This window comes from Beta vulgaris, chromosome 6 (assembly GCF_026745355.1).
Source record: "Beta vulgaris subsp. vulgaris cultivar EL10 chromosome 6, EL10.2, whole genome shotgun sequence".
NCBI lineage: Eukaryota > Viridiplantae > Streptophyta > Magnoliopsida > Caryophyllales > Amaranthaceae > Beta > Beta vulgaris.
This window is the reverse complement of record NC_079207.1, coordinates 64,354,409-64,370,563: the sequence shown is the minus strand read 5'-3', so window position 1 is coordinate 64,370,563 and position 16,155 is coordinate 64,354,409. Positions and strand designations below refer to the sequence as shown.

Genomic DNA, 16,155 nt, shown 5'->3' with positions numbered 1-16,155 from the left:
ATCCGCCTATTAATGATTTATTTAAGACTTTCCTTATCTTGTAAATTACTTTCCAAGTCATATTAGGTTATTGAATATTTATTTAGATAGGTTTTCATTCTTTCTCTCTCCTCTCCTCCCTTCTCACGTTATTTTAGGTTTTAGGGTTTAGTTTTTCTCTCTTCTTCTCTTTCTCTCTAGTTTTTAGTGTAAACCCTAGTTTTCATTCTTTTTCATTAATTCATGAATTTTATTAGTTTCTTTCCTTGATTTCTTTTATTATGTTTTTCTTTGTAGATTTAGATTTCATTATTTATTTCATGATAGAGTAGTTTCTTTTATCTATGGTTAAGTTGAACCCTAGTATGATTTAATTCATGATTGTTTCTTTAAATTTTCATATTAATTGTTAATTGTTCTTGCTTAATTGATTGTGCATATGCCAATACTAGATTAGGGATAACTAGTATTGTTATGATTCCATTGTCTTGATCACAACGGGAGTTGGATTTTGACGGATTTGAGTATTTCAATTAAGGACATGAAGTTCTCCACGGGAGTAGGTAGAATGAATTGTTAGGAAGTTAAAGTGCCGTGTTTAATGTCTTTAATTTGCATGATTCCACGGGAGTAGGCTTGAATGCATATTAGAGAAGCCATAGATACTCGGGAGAGGTTTATGGTACTTTATAGGGTGTACTTTTCCTTGTGAACATTTAATTTATTAGTTTGGGGTAGAAATTATTTTGTATTATTTGTGCTAGTGGGGATACTTAACTGTAGAGTCTTTATTTTTATATTGATTAGTATAGTTTTCGACGATCATTGATATTAATCTCCTTTAGTCTTACCATTATTTAAGAGCTAATCATAGAACAACTTTCTCTCTGTGGGATCGACTCTGACTTACCCTACTACATAGTTAGGAGGATTAGTTAGGTTATTTATTTTTGTTAGGTGCGCGACACGCCTATCAGTCGTTGCTGCTCGGGAACTTCTTGTTTCAACTCTGAAACTTCAGGTACTGCTCCCATTCAGGAACTCTTCCACTTAAGAACTGCTCCTACTTAGGAACTGCTCCCACTTAGGAACTGCTCCCACTCAAGAATTGCTTCCACTCAGAAATTGCTCCCACCCAAAAACTGGCCCCACTTAGGAAATGGTCCCACTCAAGAACTGCTCCTACTCAAGAACTGCTCCCACTTAAAAAACTGCATATTCAATGTTCCTCTTAGGATATACCTAGGAACTGCTTTCTTTGTGTTCTTTCTAGGAACTTTGACTCTCTTTGGATTTCTTTCTCATGAACTTCACTACTTATTGGATTTCTTCTACAAACTCCTCATGATGTGATATATTTAACCTTCCATGACTTGTTCTATGTTAATGTAATATGAACATCTCAAACACACATGTTAGCTAGATAATCATCATTTGTTTACAATCATCAAAACGTACACTACATAACTCTGATGAGAATTTATTTAGTACAACATAAATTCAGCTAATGACGATCATTAAAAACAAAACCTATATGATCACCATTACATAGAGTGATTTAATCTTATTTCCCGATCATTAAAAATCAAATACATAGAAATCTACACTTTTCAAGAAGTAGAAATATATCAAGTTGTTTGTTTACTAGAAAGTAAAACTTCTTATTGTTGGAACACAAGGTGACACTCAAGAAGGGGGGGTTGAATTGAGTGGTGAAATCTAATCGATTTTCGCAAAATCTCTTTTATGGCTCAGTGCCTGGCACTGTGCCAAACACTCGTAAATCGCTGATTTGAGTTTTTGCGAATAATAAACTAAAAGTATGTGAGATTTGATACGCAAACACATGATATAACGTGGTTCAATCTCACCTCTGAGATCTATGTCCACACGAAACAAAACTCTTTATTTCTTTGAACCCTAAAATATCAAACTCTTGATACAATAAGATTCCCCCACTACTAACCCTAGTAATGCTACCCGACCCTTAACTCTAAGAGTTGTAACTCTCTATAATAGTGAAATTACAGAAAAAAAGAATACTCAATCGTATGCTTCTTAGTCAAGCAATTAGAGGACAATTACAATCGTATAATAGTAACTTGAATCTGACTTGCTCAGTGCTATGCTCAGTGCCGTAGGAAATAGTTTTCAGCTCTTAATATTTCTGATTTTTCTCTCTGAAAACGTGAGATCTAAAAGTGTATTATAAAACCCTTTTATAGGACTTGGTTTGGACGAAAATCCTTCAAAAATATCTTTATCTTTTAATCCTTAATTTAAGGGATAAAAATCTCTTTTTAGAAAAACAAACTTTATCTTTTTCCATCTTTATCTTTAATCTCAAAAAGATAAGTTTTCCATATTAGATTTTCTTTTCAACTCAAATTCTGTTTTTATCAAAAAGTATTTTCCAAAATCTATTTTATAAAATCTGAATTTATAAACACGTTTTAGTAAAACTCGTTTTTATAAAAATCTTTTATTTTAAAAACACGATTTTATGAAAACACGATTTTTGCAAAATCTTTTTCTAAAACTCGTTTTTCCAAAATTCTTTTATAAAACACAGTTTTATTAAATTCTTTTTCTAAAACTCGTTTTTATAAAATTCTTTCAATAAAACACGATTTTATTAAATTCTTTTTCTAAAACATTTGTTATGAAAATCTTTTACCTTACTTCGAAAACTATTTTCCTTTTTATATAGACATATAATATTAATACAATTATTTATTTCCTTAACTCTAAGAAAATAATAATTATACTAATTTTATATTTCTATATTTAGCACATAGCATATCACCAAGTTCGAGCATATTACATTTGAGTACAAAGTAACTATTCTAAGGAACATATAAATTTGGACTTCATTCTTGATTCTTCTTTTCTTCACAGTCTTCATTTATTACTTCCTTTCTTCATGCATCTGTTGCAACTGTTACATACTTTCATACTATAATATATTATATTAATTTTCATCATCAAACATAACATGTACATGCACAACACTTATGAATTTTCACTCCCTATTGATAATTCATATTTATATATAGTTTTTAGGTTCATTTAGGTTGCATTTTAGAGCATTTAGTTTCATATTTAGGTTCATTATTGCATTATATTCTTAAGTTATGCTTTTCTACTCCTATTCGGTATGTTTTCTTGTTTTTGATGAATTTCAGGCATTGAGGACGTATTTGGAGTATGATTAGCTGAACTTAAGGATTAGGAGCATGTGGAAAGAAGCTACAATGAATAAGGATCGTATGGATATGTCATAGTACGAGTTTGAGCAAAAACAAAGCGGAAAATCATTAGAAGAAATGTGACAAAAGAGTCACGTCTACTCTTCTGATCATAACTTTTGATGTGACTCTTAAAATTGAGTAATTCCAGCAGATTTAGAAACTAGACTTGAAGAGCTTTCCAACGATAGGTGGCACACCCCGAGGAGACTTCTAATCAAGGAGTTATGCCTTTCGGAAGATTGCACTGTTTCTGCTGGAATCTGCCACGCGTACGCGCGGATCACTAATCCGCCTATTAATGATTTATTTAAGACTTTCTTTATCTTGTAAATTACTTTTCTAGTCATATTAGGTTAAAGAATATTATTTAGATAGGTTTTCATTCTTTTTCTCTCTCCTCTCCCCTTTTGACGTTATTTTTCATTTTCTTAGTTTTAGTTTTCTCTCCTCTCTTTCTCTATAGTTTTTAGTGTAAGGGCCTGTTCTCTTCGGCATAAAACAGCTGAACTGAACTGAACTGAACTTATCAAAGCTGAACTGAACTGAACTGAACTTATCGGAGCTGAACTGAACTGAACTGAACTTATCAGAGCTGAACTGAACTGAACTGAACTGAACTGAACTGAACTGAACTGAATTGAACTGAACTGAATTGAATTGAATTATATTACATTGAAATAAATTGAATGTAATAAATATATAAATAATATTTTAAACAATAATAATATGAATATTAAATAATAATTATAATGATAAGTAATAATAATGAATATTAATAATAGTAGTATTTTGAATATTTTTAAATGACAGTTATAAATAAATAATATTAATAATCAAAAATTAATAATAATAATAATAATAATTAATGATAGTAATGATAATTAATAATAATTATTTTATATTATTTGTATTAATATATTAATACTTGACGATGATATATACTAACAATAATATCTAAGAAGTAAATTAATATTACTATTTTCATAATTAGATTTAATAATTTAAAAATATTTAGTAATAAAAATAATGATTGGGTTGGACCGCGAAAATTACATCATAAACCGTCTTGACGCGATTTGATTGGTTTATGGGCTAAAAAAAGTGGGTTTATTTGTGCTTTGACCTAAACCATGTTCCTCCTAATAATAATAGTAATAATAATTAGTAAAGCTACAATAAAAAAATATATAGAAACAACAATAATAATAATAATAATAATAATAATAATAATAATAATAATAATAATAATAATAATAATAATAATAATACTTAATAGTAATGATATATATTTAAATAATAATAATAGTAATTAGTAAAATAAATTATACCAACATAATAATAATAATATTTAACAAAATGGTTATAAAAGAATAGAGCTGAACTGAACTGAACTGAACTGATCTGAACTGAACTGAACTGATCTGAACTGAACTTATTGGAGCTGAACTGAACTGAACTGAACTTATTGGAGCTGAACTGAACTGAACTGAACTTATTAGAGCTGAACTGAACTGAACTGAACTGAAAAAAAGCTGGGGAGAACAGGCCCTAAACCCTAGTTTTCATCTCCTTCATTAATTCATGATTTCTTTTAGTTTCTTTCATTGATTATGTTTTCTTTTATAGTTTTAGATTTCATCTTTTATTTCATGATAGAGTAGTTTTTATTTTTAGGGTTTGGGAATCCATGTTTATATAATATGATTTGATTGATATTTATTCATGGTTTGATTAATTATTAATTTCTCTAATTGATTAGTGTTTTATTGTTAATCTTGCAACTTGATCAATTGTTTGATTAAATATTGCTAATATAGAGTCATAGATCGAGAGATAGTACTCTTTAGAGGCTTACCTACAATTAGCAAATCTGATTATGTTGAGCGACCGTACTAGCATATGTTGATTTGAGAGCGTTAATGCCTGACCAAGGATTAACCTGTGCCCCAGATATCTGATTGATTGAACTATTGATGATATTTTGATAGATTATAGTTATAAACATGGTGAACCATTACCCTAGATCCTTTTTAGTTTGATTTTTGTAGTTTGATTAGTTTAGAACTTTATTTCAATTATTCCTGATCTTGTTTAGTTTCTCCATACCTTATAAACTAGATTAAAACGACCATCTCCCTGTGGATTCGACCCTACTTACCCTACTACATTGTTAGAAGATTTTGCAGGAATTATCTTTAACGGGTGTACGACAGCCTATCATCAATAAAATGAAAAAAGTTGATTACTCAAGAGGGGCTAGGTAAATGAAACTTCCCACGAAAAGTTTGACTTACTTTATTCAACTAAATAGTTTTTTCTACTTCATACATATATATATGGTTAACAAAGCATCTAACATAACTTAAAAGAGTTTGTTACAATCATCAATATACTGAGTTTCACAATAGCTAGGGGGAGAGGGAAAACCCTGTAGACGTTACATGCTATATTTGAAGTTCTACAATTTTTTGCAAGCACATCAGCCACTTGTTTACTTAGCCTATCACAGAATTGTAGCTTGACTTCATGGAGCTTGTGCAGCAACTCCCTGCATATTGTGACTTCCTATATATTTTGATCTCTTAGAAAATACGAGTTCATAGAAAATAGACAACGGAACAACTGTGACCCCGTGGTCAGAAGCAGTGAAGCACACATATCGACAAGAGATCCTACTCTTGTATTATAGGTGTATTATAGTTGGTTTCAATATTCATTTGGTAATGGATTAAATGGATGGGTGAGAATCGCAATGCATTCTGCTGTGCTGGAGCCGCCTATACCCACCCGTGACCTTAAATTATTGTTTACGTTTCCATTGCTCATCATCCCACTACTGTTATTCAGTGTCCTATAAATTGAGTCCCATCGACTCGAAAAATAGCCTCTTGATCCAATCTGGGTCCACACCTGTAATTTTCAAGGGAAGAAAAAAAATATAAATAATACTCGTTCCGTTTCTTTTTAATCTACACACTTTTCTTTTTAATTCGTTTCTTTTTAATCTACATATTGTTGCTTTTTCTATTTTTGTTAACATATCACATTTACTTTCTCTTCTTTTTCCACCCATGTCATTCACTTATTAATATTTTAACCCACTCTTTTGTTTCTCTTTCCACCTTTTCAGTTTCTCTTTACTACTTTTGTACTTTCTCCTAGATTATCCCCCAACGTAAAGTAAGTAAATTAAAAAGAAATGGATAGAATATAAAAACAAAGGAAAACTTGTGAAAAAACCTTTGTAAATGTTCAATTTTGCGAGAAAAACTTTTTAAAGCATTCTTTGCGAAAAAAACACAAACTTAATTTTTTTTGCAAGATGAACCCTATTCCCATTTTTCAGTGTAATTTTTGAGATGCATAGGGGTGCGTGGTGCTGCAGTTACTGGAAATAAATGGTTAAAGAAAGATAGAAGAGTCAGTGTCGTAATTGAGAAAAAACACACCGGAAAATGAAATTAGGTTTATTCTTGCGACAAAAATTAAGTTTGTGGTTTCTTTTTGCAAAGAATGCTTTATAAGGTTTTTTTTCCTAAAATTGAACTTTTAAAAGGTTTTTTTTGACAAATTTTCCTAAAACAAAATGATGGAAAAAACTCTCATTTTCTTGTTAACTACTATAGTATGACTTTTCGATATAAAAAAGTTACTATAGGAGTATTAATTAGCAATATAATTTTGCTTGTAGTACATGCTCCATGCTATCATTTAAAAGAATATGGGATCCTCAAGAAGACAAATCCAAGAGATTGTAATTAGGAGAGTGTGATAACCTGCAGTCCAGAATTTAGATTAGGAATGATAACGAGTTGTGTTGATTTTAAGTTTAACCTGATTCGCATTGGACATATGAAGATGACTTAAACTTGAGCCGACTTATATTAGAATTCTTTTTTAGCTTGGAAAATTTAAGCTATCATCATGTTGCAGTAACTTAGCTTGCATTTTAAAAATTAAGTATACTCTAAGGTGTTGTTTGGTTGGAAGCTATTAACAAGGGAAATAATTTCCCATGAAAAATTACTTCCCATGTGAACCAAACGAATCCTAAATATACAAATGAGTAATGTGTGTACTAAATATACTCCATAACGAAAATGCAAATAAAACACCAGCGTGTCATAATTAAACTAAGACTATTGTCCAATTTTGAGTTGGTCGGATTTTATTGTACTATTCTCCAATAATTTTGAGTTAATCGGATTTTAATGAGCTAATTAAGCTAAGACTCTACTAATTAAGTTGATCGTCTTTTCTTCAATTTTTAGTTATGTTCCAATGAGTAGCTTGAAGCATAGTTTAAAGAGTTGTTGAGTACTATTAGTCTTTTTTTTTTTTTTTTTTTTTTTTTATCCATACGAGCCATGAATAAAGCAGTACAAATTATAAAGAAGGGGAGGGCGGATTGAAACCTGTGATCTATCGTTCACAGCACCTCAATCTTAACCACTAAGTCAAGACTTCCTTGGTTGGGTACTATTAGTCTTGATAGCATAAAAGGCTCTATCTAGCTAGTAGATAGAAGTATATATGTGATATGTGCTTTTCCCTTTGTAATCATATGATATTGTAATAAAATTTACCTCGAAAATTCAATTAAGGATGCGTTTTCTTCAACTTATTGGCCCTGAACTTATCTAAACTGAACTTATTGAACCTGAACTGAACTTATTAAACATGATTGGACCTGATTAAACTTATTGGACCTGATTGAACCTGATTGGAACTTATTTGACCTAATTGGAATTTATTGACCTGATTGAAACTTATTAGACTTTATTAGCCCTGATTGAAACTTATTAGATCTTATTGGACCTGATTGAAACTTATTAGACCTTATTGGACCTGATTGAAACTTATTTGACCTTATTAGACAAAAAAATTGACAATTAATAACATAAATATCACCCCTAACGTAAATACTACCCCTAAAAATTTATTATGAAGTAATAATTATTAAAATCCGTCCTTTCAAAAAATAATTATTATTAACTATCTCTTATGATAATTAATTTAACAAAAAAAATTTACTATTTATATATTTGCCTATACATAACTTTCACCACTAATATATCTAACAATCTTGTTTTGATTTTATAAAACACTAGTAGAAAATCAAAAGTTTATTGCAAAATATTGTAATTATAATGATTATTATTGTTAACCTTAATTATTTGACTATGATTATAATATTATTTAATAATAATATAATCAGCTAATAGTAATATGAATAATCAAATAATAGACAATAATACAAGCATAATACTATACAATGTGGTACTTTAATAAAAAAATTTTAATAATAACATAACAAGCTAATAGTAATATGAATAATAAAATAATAGACAATAATACAAATATTTAATAAAATAATAGACACTAATACAAGTATAATACTATATAATCATTGTGGTACTTTAATTAAAATTCTAATAATAACATAATAAAAAAAAGATATGAAATTATGAATAATAAAATAATAGACAATTCTACAATTGTTTATTGAACATTGACTATTTGGACCTTATTAGACCTGATTAGAACTTATTGGACCTTATTAGATTTGATTGAAACTTATTGCACTTGATTGGAACTTATTAGACCGGATTGTAACTTATTGCCCTCATTGGACCCTATTTCAACTTATCTGAACTTATTGGACCTGAAACTTAATTTTTTAAGTTGAGGAGAACGCACCCTAAGAAGTCTATAGTAAAACCGAGAAATGAAAGGATCATAATAATGTTGGTAAAAAAATACTCCATCCGGTCTTTATTAATTTATCCGTATTTCTTTTTGGGTTGTCCATCCCTTATTAGTTTACCCTTTTCTTTTGTTTCTATTTTTGGAATGGGACCACTAACTTTTCATCGCATATACATTCAACTTTAATATAAAATAATAGTTTTTCTTTCTTTATATGACCCACAACATTATTTCTCCTAAAACTATATGCAAAAGAAAGGGATAAACTAATAAAGACCGGATGAAGTAATAGAAAGGCATTGCTTAATGCTTAGTGCTTACCGTGTTTATATATCCAGTGGCAAGAGGGATGCTCCAAGAGACCATGATGTCTTGAACCCCGGAAGCAGTGGTGCTACGGAAGACGCGAGCACCACTGCAACCTCTAAAGACGTTGGGTCGGACGTGGAGGAAGGCAATCCACTGGCCATTCTCGAAATAGCTCGGTGGGTTTTGCCTGTAAGTACTTCCGAACCAGTTCTTCTCCTCCACAAGGTCGAGCCTCCCACCGGTAGCATTGTAAACCAGGCACAATGCGCTTATCCCATTCCCGAAGATATCTTTTAATGACTGCGCTTGCTTGAGAGCATCGATGTTTTTACCATTATCTTGTATCAATCTCATAGCCTCTCTGGCTAGATCTTCTCTTGTTATTTTTTCTTTATTTTGATACGCAGGCAGCCTCCTCACTATTGCTTCTGTCACTGCCACTCCGAAGGCTGAACTCATTTTAATTCTTAGAGTCGATCGTTTGCCTTGGCCTTTGCCTTGCCAAGCACTTGCAGTTGTCCCTTTATATATAGAGCCAAATAGCCAATGCCTATATATGTAAATATGTAATGTGTGTACCTAAATGAAGTAATGAATTTGGTAGGGACTAGGTTTGTTTTATCTCACAGTTATTTTTCGGAAATCACGTGGTTCAATTGATGGACTCAGTGTCTCACCAACACAATAACCCATGTTAAAGTTTTAATTATCTTTGTCTCTAAAAATTGGTAAATATTTAACTGGTCAAAATAATAAGAGATTATATTATATACTTTCTCCGTTCTGTTTTAAATAAAATATTGGGTCAAATGACATTATTCATTGATCAATTTTAACTCCAATTTCTCGCCATTATATGAAGAAAAATATAGTCAAGCGGGATCTTGTTAGATTCATCTCGATGCATATTATCAATTTATAATTTTTTTTATATTTTTAACGTGTGCACAATTAAATATATTAATGATAAAAAAGTGCGTTGGGTTGCGTGAAAAAAAATAAACGTTTCATTTAAAACAGAACGGATGAAGTATATGTTTTTCTTGCGTACCCCAAATAAAAATATAAAATAAGACAATCTATTGTGTTATTGAGTTAAAGGAAGTAGCATTTTATTTTATGTATTTTTTTGAGGGAAAGGAAGTAGCATTTTATATATTTTTGATTAGGAAAGATAATTGGTCTGAAGGCCAACCCTTGTTAGGCTACTAACTTGCTGGACACACCAACTCAGAGGCTGGATACAAGACTAAACAGCCCTAAAGTAAATTCCCCAACATATTGTTGGGATAAGGATTTGAATCTTAGGCAAATGCCCTGAAATTCGAAGTGGTACTCCACTAAACTACCACCTTCTCCCTCGAAAGTAGCATTTTATTGTACCACAAAAAATGTGATTTAGCCTTTCACACAGTTACAGTATATATGTGTGGACTGGGCAAGGGGAGAAACTAGAACAAATCCCAAAAATTTACACAAACACAAAGTCAGTAGAAAGAAAGAAAAATAAAAACACAAAGCAAACAGATCGAGAGACATGGCGAATCCATTCGGCCGCGTGATAGACAACTTCGAGATAGAGAGGTTGGATCCCAATCATCCGAAACCAGAAGATATAAACCAGCTTCACCGAGCTCGGAGTGCTTTCTCATGGAGGTTGGATAATAACAAGTCCCAACAGGCACAGAATTATGTGACTGAACTCAAGAGGAGTTACGGCAGTGGAACCTCCACACATGTCGTAATCTTTAATGCCACTGGATTTTCTCTCAACTTTAGAGCAGAGTCGACCTTAATTGGCAGGCTTTACCGTACACCGTACCCGTGGGAGATTGGGAATGGTCAGTGGGTTTCCTTCCTCCACACTGGTGATACGACAGCAGGGTTGGTGTATAGCTGCACCAACAAATTTGGTCTAGAGCGCGACGTCTACTTTGGTTGGCGAACCGTCGGAGGGCCTGGTGGTGGTACTGGTAACCGCAACCGTGTATGTTAAACCTCACCCTTCTATATCATTCTTTTCATACTTACATACTTAAACAAACAACTCAAATACTTTAACGATCCTTTTGGTAGTTGTTAATAAATTACGGTAATAAAAATGAATATTAAGTATAATTTTATTAGGGAAGCGCCCTTAAAATCTCTATAGAGATACATATTTTCTCCATGTGAAATCAATCTCACCCCTAAACTTGTGTTTTTGTATCCAAGGGGAAGCAATTTTCATTACCACCTATAAGGTGGTATTGGATGGGAATGAAAATTCAATTAAGAAGGAAAGTAGACACTTTAGGATAAATTAACATTACATGAAAATGGATAATGATACTCTTTACACATTTACACACAAATTCATTTTTATTACCACCATTTATAACCAACTACCAAACGAATGGGCGGTAAATACAACATATACAAGTATTCGATGTAAATATATGATTTTGGGCGCAGGTTTATGCGGATGTGATTCCGAGGGGTGGTTCATTGACATGGGATGCATGGAGGAATGCTTTGAGCAATGCCTCTTCAAGTAATACCTACAATAAGAACGGAGTCGAAGTTAATATTGATATTGCTTCAGGCACCTCTCCCTTCCTCACTGTGATCATCAAACTCCCGGGCATTTGAATGCGTACTGGGTGCACCTTTTACTGGTGTGACATGTAATTGCCTTTAAGAGGTTGCACTAGGCCTCTTGTGGCCTTCACTATATATATATTTTTTTTAAGTCTTGTTTCATTTATGTATTTGCTGTATTTTAAAGTTTCTCTACACGTTGGTGGATCCAATTAAAAATAAATATTAGTGAGCAGCTACTAGCTAGTCTCTTATTTATTTTCTATGTCAATCACAGCAATTTAGTGCATCTACACATTTCTTTTACAAATTAAAAGTTCCATTTATCGGTATCGGAGTATGAACTTTTTTCAAGATACATACCCAAATATCAAAAGACTTTTCACTTTGGTTCCTTTAATTAAGCTTGATAAAGTTTGGAACTATTGGAGTATTATAATTTTAGATAAATTGTTCCTTCCACTAAACTTACTGATTTTGTTAATACATATGTTCCACATACAAATAATCCACTTTTACTTTCTTCTTTTGAGTCACAGTCTTTTGCTGTGAACATTTGTCAAATAATTGAACCTAAGTACTACAATCAAGCCAAAAATGGTCCCAATTGGATAGATGCTATGAATAAAGAACTTGCACTCTTTGAATCTAATGAGACATGGGAGTTAGATCTACCTAAGGGAAAGAAGGCAATAGGCTCAAAATGGGTCTATAAAACTAAGTGGTCAAGTTTGCAGGTTAAAGAAGTCAATATATGGATTCTAACAGGCAAGCAGACAATGGAACAAGGAACTTAAAAAGTTCTTAGTTTCACTCAGTCTAAAAAGGATTATTCCCTGTTTACTAGACATCATAATGGTGAATTTTGGTCATCTTGGTGTATGTGGATGACATGTTGGTAACATGTACTTCATTAAGCCAGATTCAAGATGTTAAAAAGGCCCTTGATGTTGCTTTCACAATCAAGGATCTAGGTGAGGTGAATTATTTCTTAGGTGTTGAACTGCTAAAACACCTACTGGTACCTTTATGTCTCAAAGAAAATACATAAAAGACATTTTGGTTGACGTTGGTATGGAATATTGTTCTCCTGTTACAGCTCCTTTATTTACTGGTCTTAAGCTGTCACCATAAGAAGGTGAAGAATTCTTCAAGAACCAGATGTTTATTGAAGGTTAATAGGAAGATTATTGTATCTTGGAATAACAAAGCCCGGTCTGTCTTATACAGTCCAGCATCTAAGTCAGTTCATGCATGTAACTAGAGCACCACATTTGAACGCAACCTTCATATTGTCAAATATTTGAAAGGCACCGTACCATAGATCATGGTTTACACTATGATTAAGATATTGATTTCAAGGTTCATGTTTATAGTGATTCTGACTGGAGCAGTTGTCAATTTACTAGCAGATTACTTAATGCCTATGCAGAGTTCATTGGTTCAAATTTGGTTTTTTTGGAAAACCAAGAAACAATCCACAGCCAGCAAATCTTCAACAAAAGCGGAATGCATGACTATTTCTAACACAACTAGTGAATTTGTGTGGATCCATGGTTTACTTCAAGATTTAGGAAGCTTAGGTTCAGCTTCCTATTGCTCTCTATTGTGATAATAGTTCTGTTGAACACTTAGCTCACAATCGATCCCATGTTTTATGAGAAGACAAAGCACTTAAAAAGAGTTATGCATTATGTAAGAGAACAAGTCACAACTGGTTTTCTTACTACTGCACATGTTTCTAGTTCTAATCAGTTAGCTGATGTTCTTACTAAGGCTCTTCCTTCTACTCAGCAACATTTTATTTGTTCTAAGATTGTTCTTGCTCCTCAAGCAATTCCAGAAGGGGGTGTACAAGTTATATTATTATTGTAATTAGGTAAAAAAAGCTAGCTTTACTACCATTATTGTAAAGTTCTTAGAAAAGATTAGTTAGTGAGCCTTAGTTAGTTAGCTCAGCTGCTAAGCTGAAAGTTAGTTAGCGTAACTGTATAAATACCAAACTGCTAACTTGTAAACAACTTGATCTTTAATTTTCTTATTGAATGAGAATACATAAAACATTCTTTCATTCTCTATCTTTTCTATAATACACCATTGAGATTGAAGAGATGAACTAAAACATCGACATAGATACACATTAGGGAGGAACATCATATTCCTTTATTATACAACATAAAAGAAGTACAAATATGTGGGTGGTAAATTTTGTATGTGTAAATACAAATCTCACCACTTCTAACAATTGCATGATCATGTATTAATCTTCAAGCATACGATTATTAGTAAGATTAAAGGCAATTTCCATGCCATCGGGCATTTCACCAGCATAAAACTTAAGGGTGTCCATATTGAGTGGAGCAATTCCACCCCCGGATCCAAATATGAAGTCCAGCAACCCTCCAGTGACTGCCGTAAAGAGAAAGCCGACTACGCTAGCAACCACAAACGATGCGATCGAAGCAGCTATGAAGCCGATTACTGGATTAAAGGTCATTGTAGTCACGGCTGCTCCGACAACGATGCCCACAGTGAGTTCCAAACCTGTTCCTATCAGTTTGGTCACATCCCGGACCACCATTTCGAGATTGTATGGGGTTGTATGTATGTCCCACACTAATACAGCTGAGTTTACCACAAGCATTGCTATATCGATCTTATCTAAGATCCCCAGCTTTCTCAACCTACTATTAAACAGATCGGGGAGCTCAGCTCTTTTCGATTCGTTGATGATACCCACGTATACCTGTTTGTTCAATTACGAGTAGTTAATTAAGATTATTTTTCATAACTACTCCCTCTAGACTTTATTAGTTTATTCCTTTCTTTGGGTCACATTTGGCGAGACACTAATTTGAACCTTAATATCTATAATTTTCGATAAACAAAATTACAAAAAGTTGAAATTTGGATAATACACATTAAGACGAATCCAACAAGATTTCACATGACTATATTTTTTCTTAAATAAAAATTACAAGAGATAGTCAAAGCCATGTATGTTAATAGTGTCAAAAGTCAAAACAGGTAAACTTTTTTTTTTTTTGTTCAATTACGAGTAGTAAAGACCGAAGGGAGTAATAATTAATGGGCCAAACAAGATTAAGCTAAGAGTAATTAATATCCAATTACCTGGAGCTTTTGTTGTTCTTCCAAGTCCTCAAATTCTCCTTTAAATCCAAGCTGAGATGCTTTTCTGCGAGCAGCATCACAACATTATATTAGATAGTATCATATGTTTGGTTTACATATATACACCGAAATTGATATACTTGATATCTATATAATGATACTCCGATTGTCTGATGGATAATCTGCGTACCTGCTGAGGAGATGAGGAACTGTGATTCCTTGCATCATCAAGCTCTCAGAAAATTCACGGGACCTCCGTCGGGCTTGTTCACTTCGAGTAGTATTGGCGTACTCCCACATATAATACTTGAGGTTGTTCAATTTTTCAACCAAAGCTTCAACATCAATTTGGTTATTTTGATCAAGTTTCTCAAGCTCTACAACGAGGCCATCGAATTGGTCCCTAAGCTTTTCGACACAGGTCAATCGCATAAGAACATTTCGAATACATTGCATAGCCCAGTTTGCAGCAAGGACCACATACTCTTCGATGGCCTTCGCAATCTCGGCTTTCAATTGATTGTTCTGTTGCTCATACCTTTGCGTATGTTGCTCGGACGCGGTCACCAAATCAACCAGTTTGTTATGAGCGTCATTGACGTGGTCGAGGTATTTGATGCGCTCCACCTCCGAACCGAGATTCGACATGAGGGGTGCTTCTCGGAGTCTCAGTATCCTGGCTAGATTACGCAGTTGGCCATGGTCCAACAAGATCACAACATCGTCAGCCTTGCGGAACTCCAATGCACCAGCCATTCTATCCTGAAACTCTAAAAAGAAATCATAACCAACACTTATATAGTATTTTTAAAACAAAATGAAGATGATGTACGAAGTACACATCTTGTACTAGAAAATAAATTCCATATGTTTATTTTATGGACCAATCGAAGTTTGTTTAAAATATATTCATGTGAAATTGGTTGAGTTGGCGAGGATTCAATTAGAGATGAGTAACCGTATAGTGGGAAAACAAAAATAGACTAGTTTTAATGAGAAGTGATTACTATTTACTAACCTGTTACCTGGTGATGTATTTACGGTAAATAATGTGTAGATGAAGTGAATAGGAGTCTAGTTCTTAGAAAGTTGCATTTTGAATTTAAAGAGTCCGAGTGAAAGCTATTTCATACTATGAATGGGCTCATTAATTCCCTCGCTATTTTCTAAAAAAAAAAAATTTCGCTCATTATTG

At 32.7% G+C, this 16,155-nt stretch overlaps 3 protein-coding genes across 5 annotated transcripts; 1 reads left to right on the top strand and 2 right to left on the bottom strand.

Annotated features, from left to right (window-relative positions):
- Positions 1-5,491: 5,491 nt before the first annotated feature.
- Positions 5,492-9,760, bottom strand: LOC104897429 (23 kDa jasmonate-induced protein). The gene is made up of 2 exons (XM_010684301.4): positions 9,261-9,760; positions 5,492-6,140 (listed from the first exon to the last, which is right to left on the bottom strand). The coding sequence occupies exons 1-2, from the start codon at positions 9,705-9,707 to the stop codon at positions 5,937-5,939; spliced, it is 651 nt and encodes a 216-aa protein (XP_010682603.1). The 5' UTR covers positions 9,708-9,760; the 3' UTR covers positions 5,492-5,936.
- A 932-nt stretch (positions 9,761-10,692) lies between these two features.
- On the top strand, positions 10,693-12,086 carry LOC104897428 (23 kDa jasmonate-induced protein). Its single transcript, XM_010684300.4, has 2 exons — positions 10,693-11,235; positions 11,703-12,086. Exons 1-2 carry the CDS (start codon positions 10,786-10,788, stop codon positions 11,877-11,879), a joined length of 627 nt encoding a protein of 208 aa, XP_010682602.2. The 5' UTR covers positions 10,693-10,785; the 3' UTR covers positions 11,880-12,086.
- A 1,749-nt stretch (positions 12,087-13,835) lies between these two features.
- Positions 13,836-16,155, bottom strand: LOC104897426 (hypothetical protein). 3 transcript variants are annotated; one of them, XM_010684297.4, is made up of 4 exons: positions 15,979-16,155; positions 15,151-15,730; positions 14,961-15,024; positions 13,836-14,574 (listed from the first exon to the last, which is right to left on the bottom strand). In XM_010684297.4, exons 2-4 carry the CDS (start codon positions 15,714-15,716, stop codon positions 14,089-14,091), a joined length of 1,116 nt encoding a protein of 371 aa, XP_010682599.2. In that variant the 5' UTR covers positions 15,717-15,730; positions 15,979-16,155; the 3' UTR covers positions 13,836-14,088. The 3 variants fall into 3 exon arrangements, with proteins under 3 accessions (XP_010682599.2, XP_019105968.2, XP_019105967.2); XM_019250423.3 differs by having other exon boundaries at positions 15,151-15,722; positions 15,986-16,155; XM_019250422.3 differs by having other exon boundaries at positions 15,151-15,722; positions 15,979-16,154.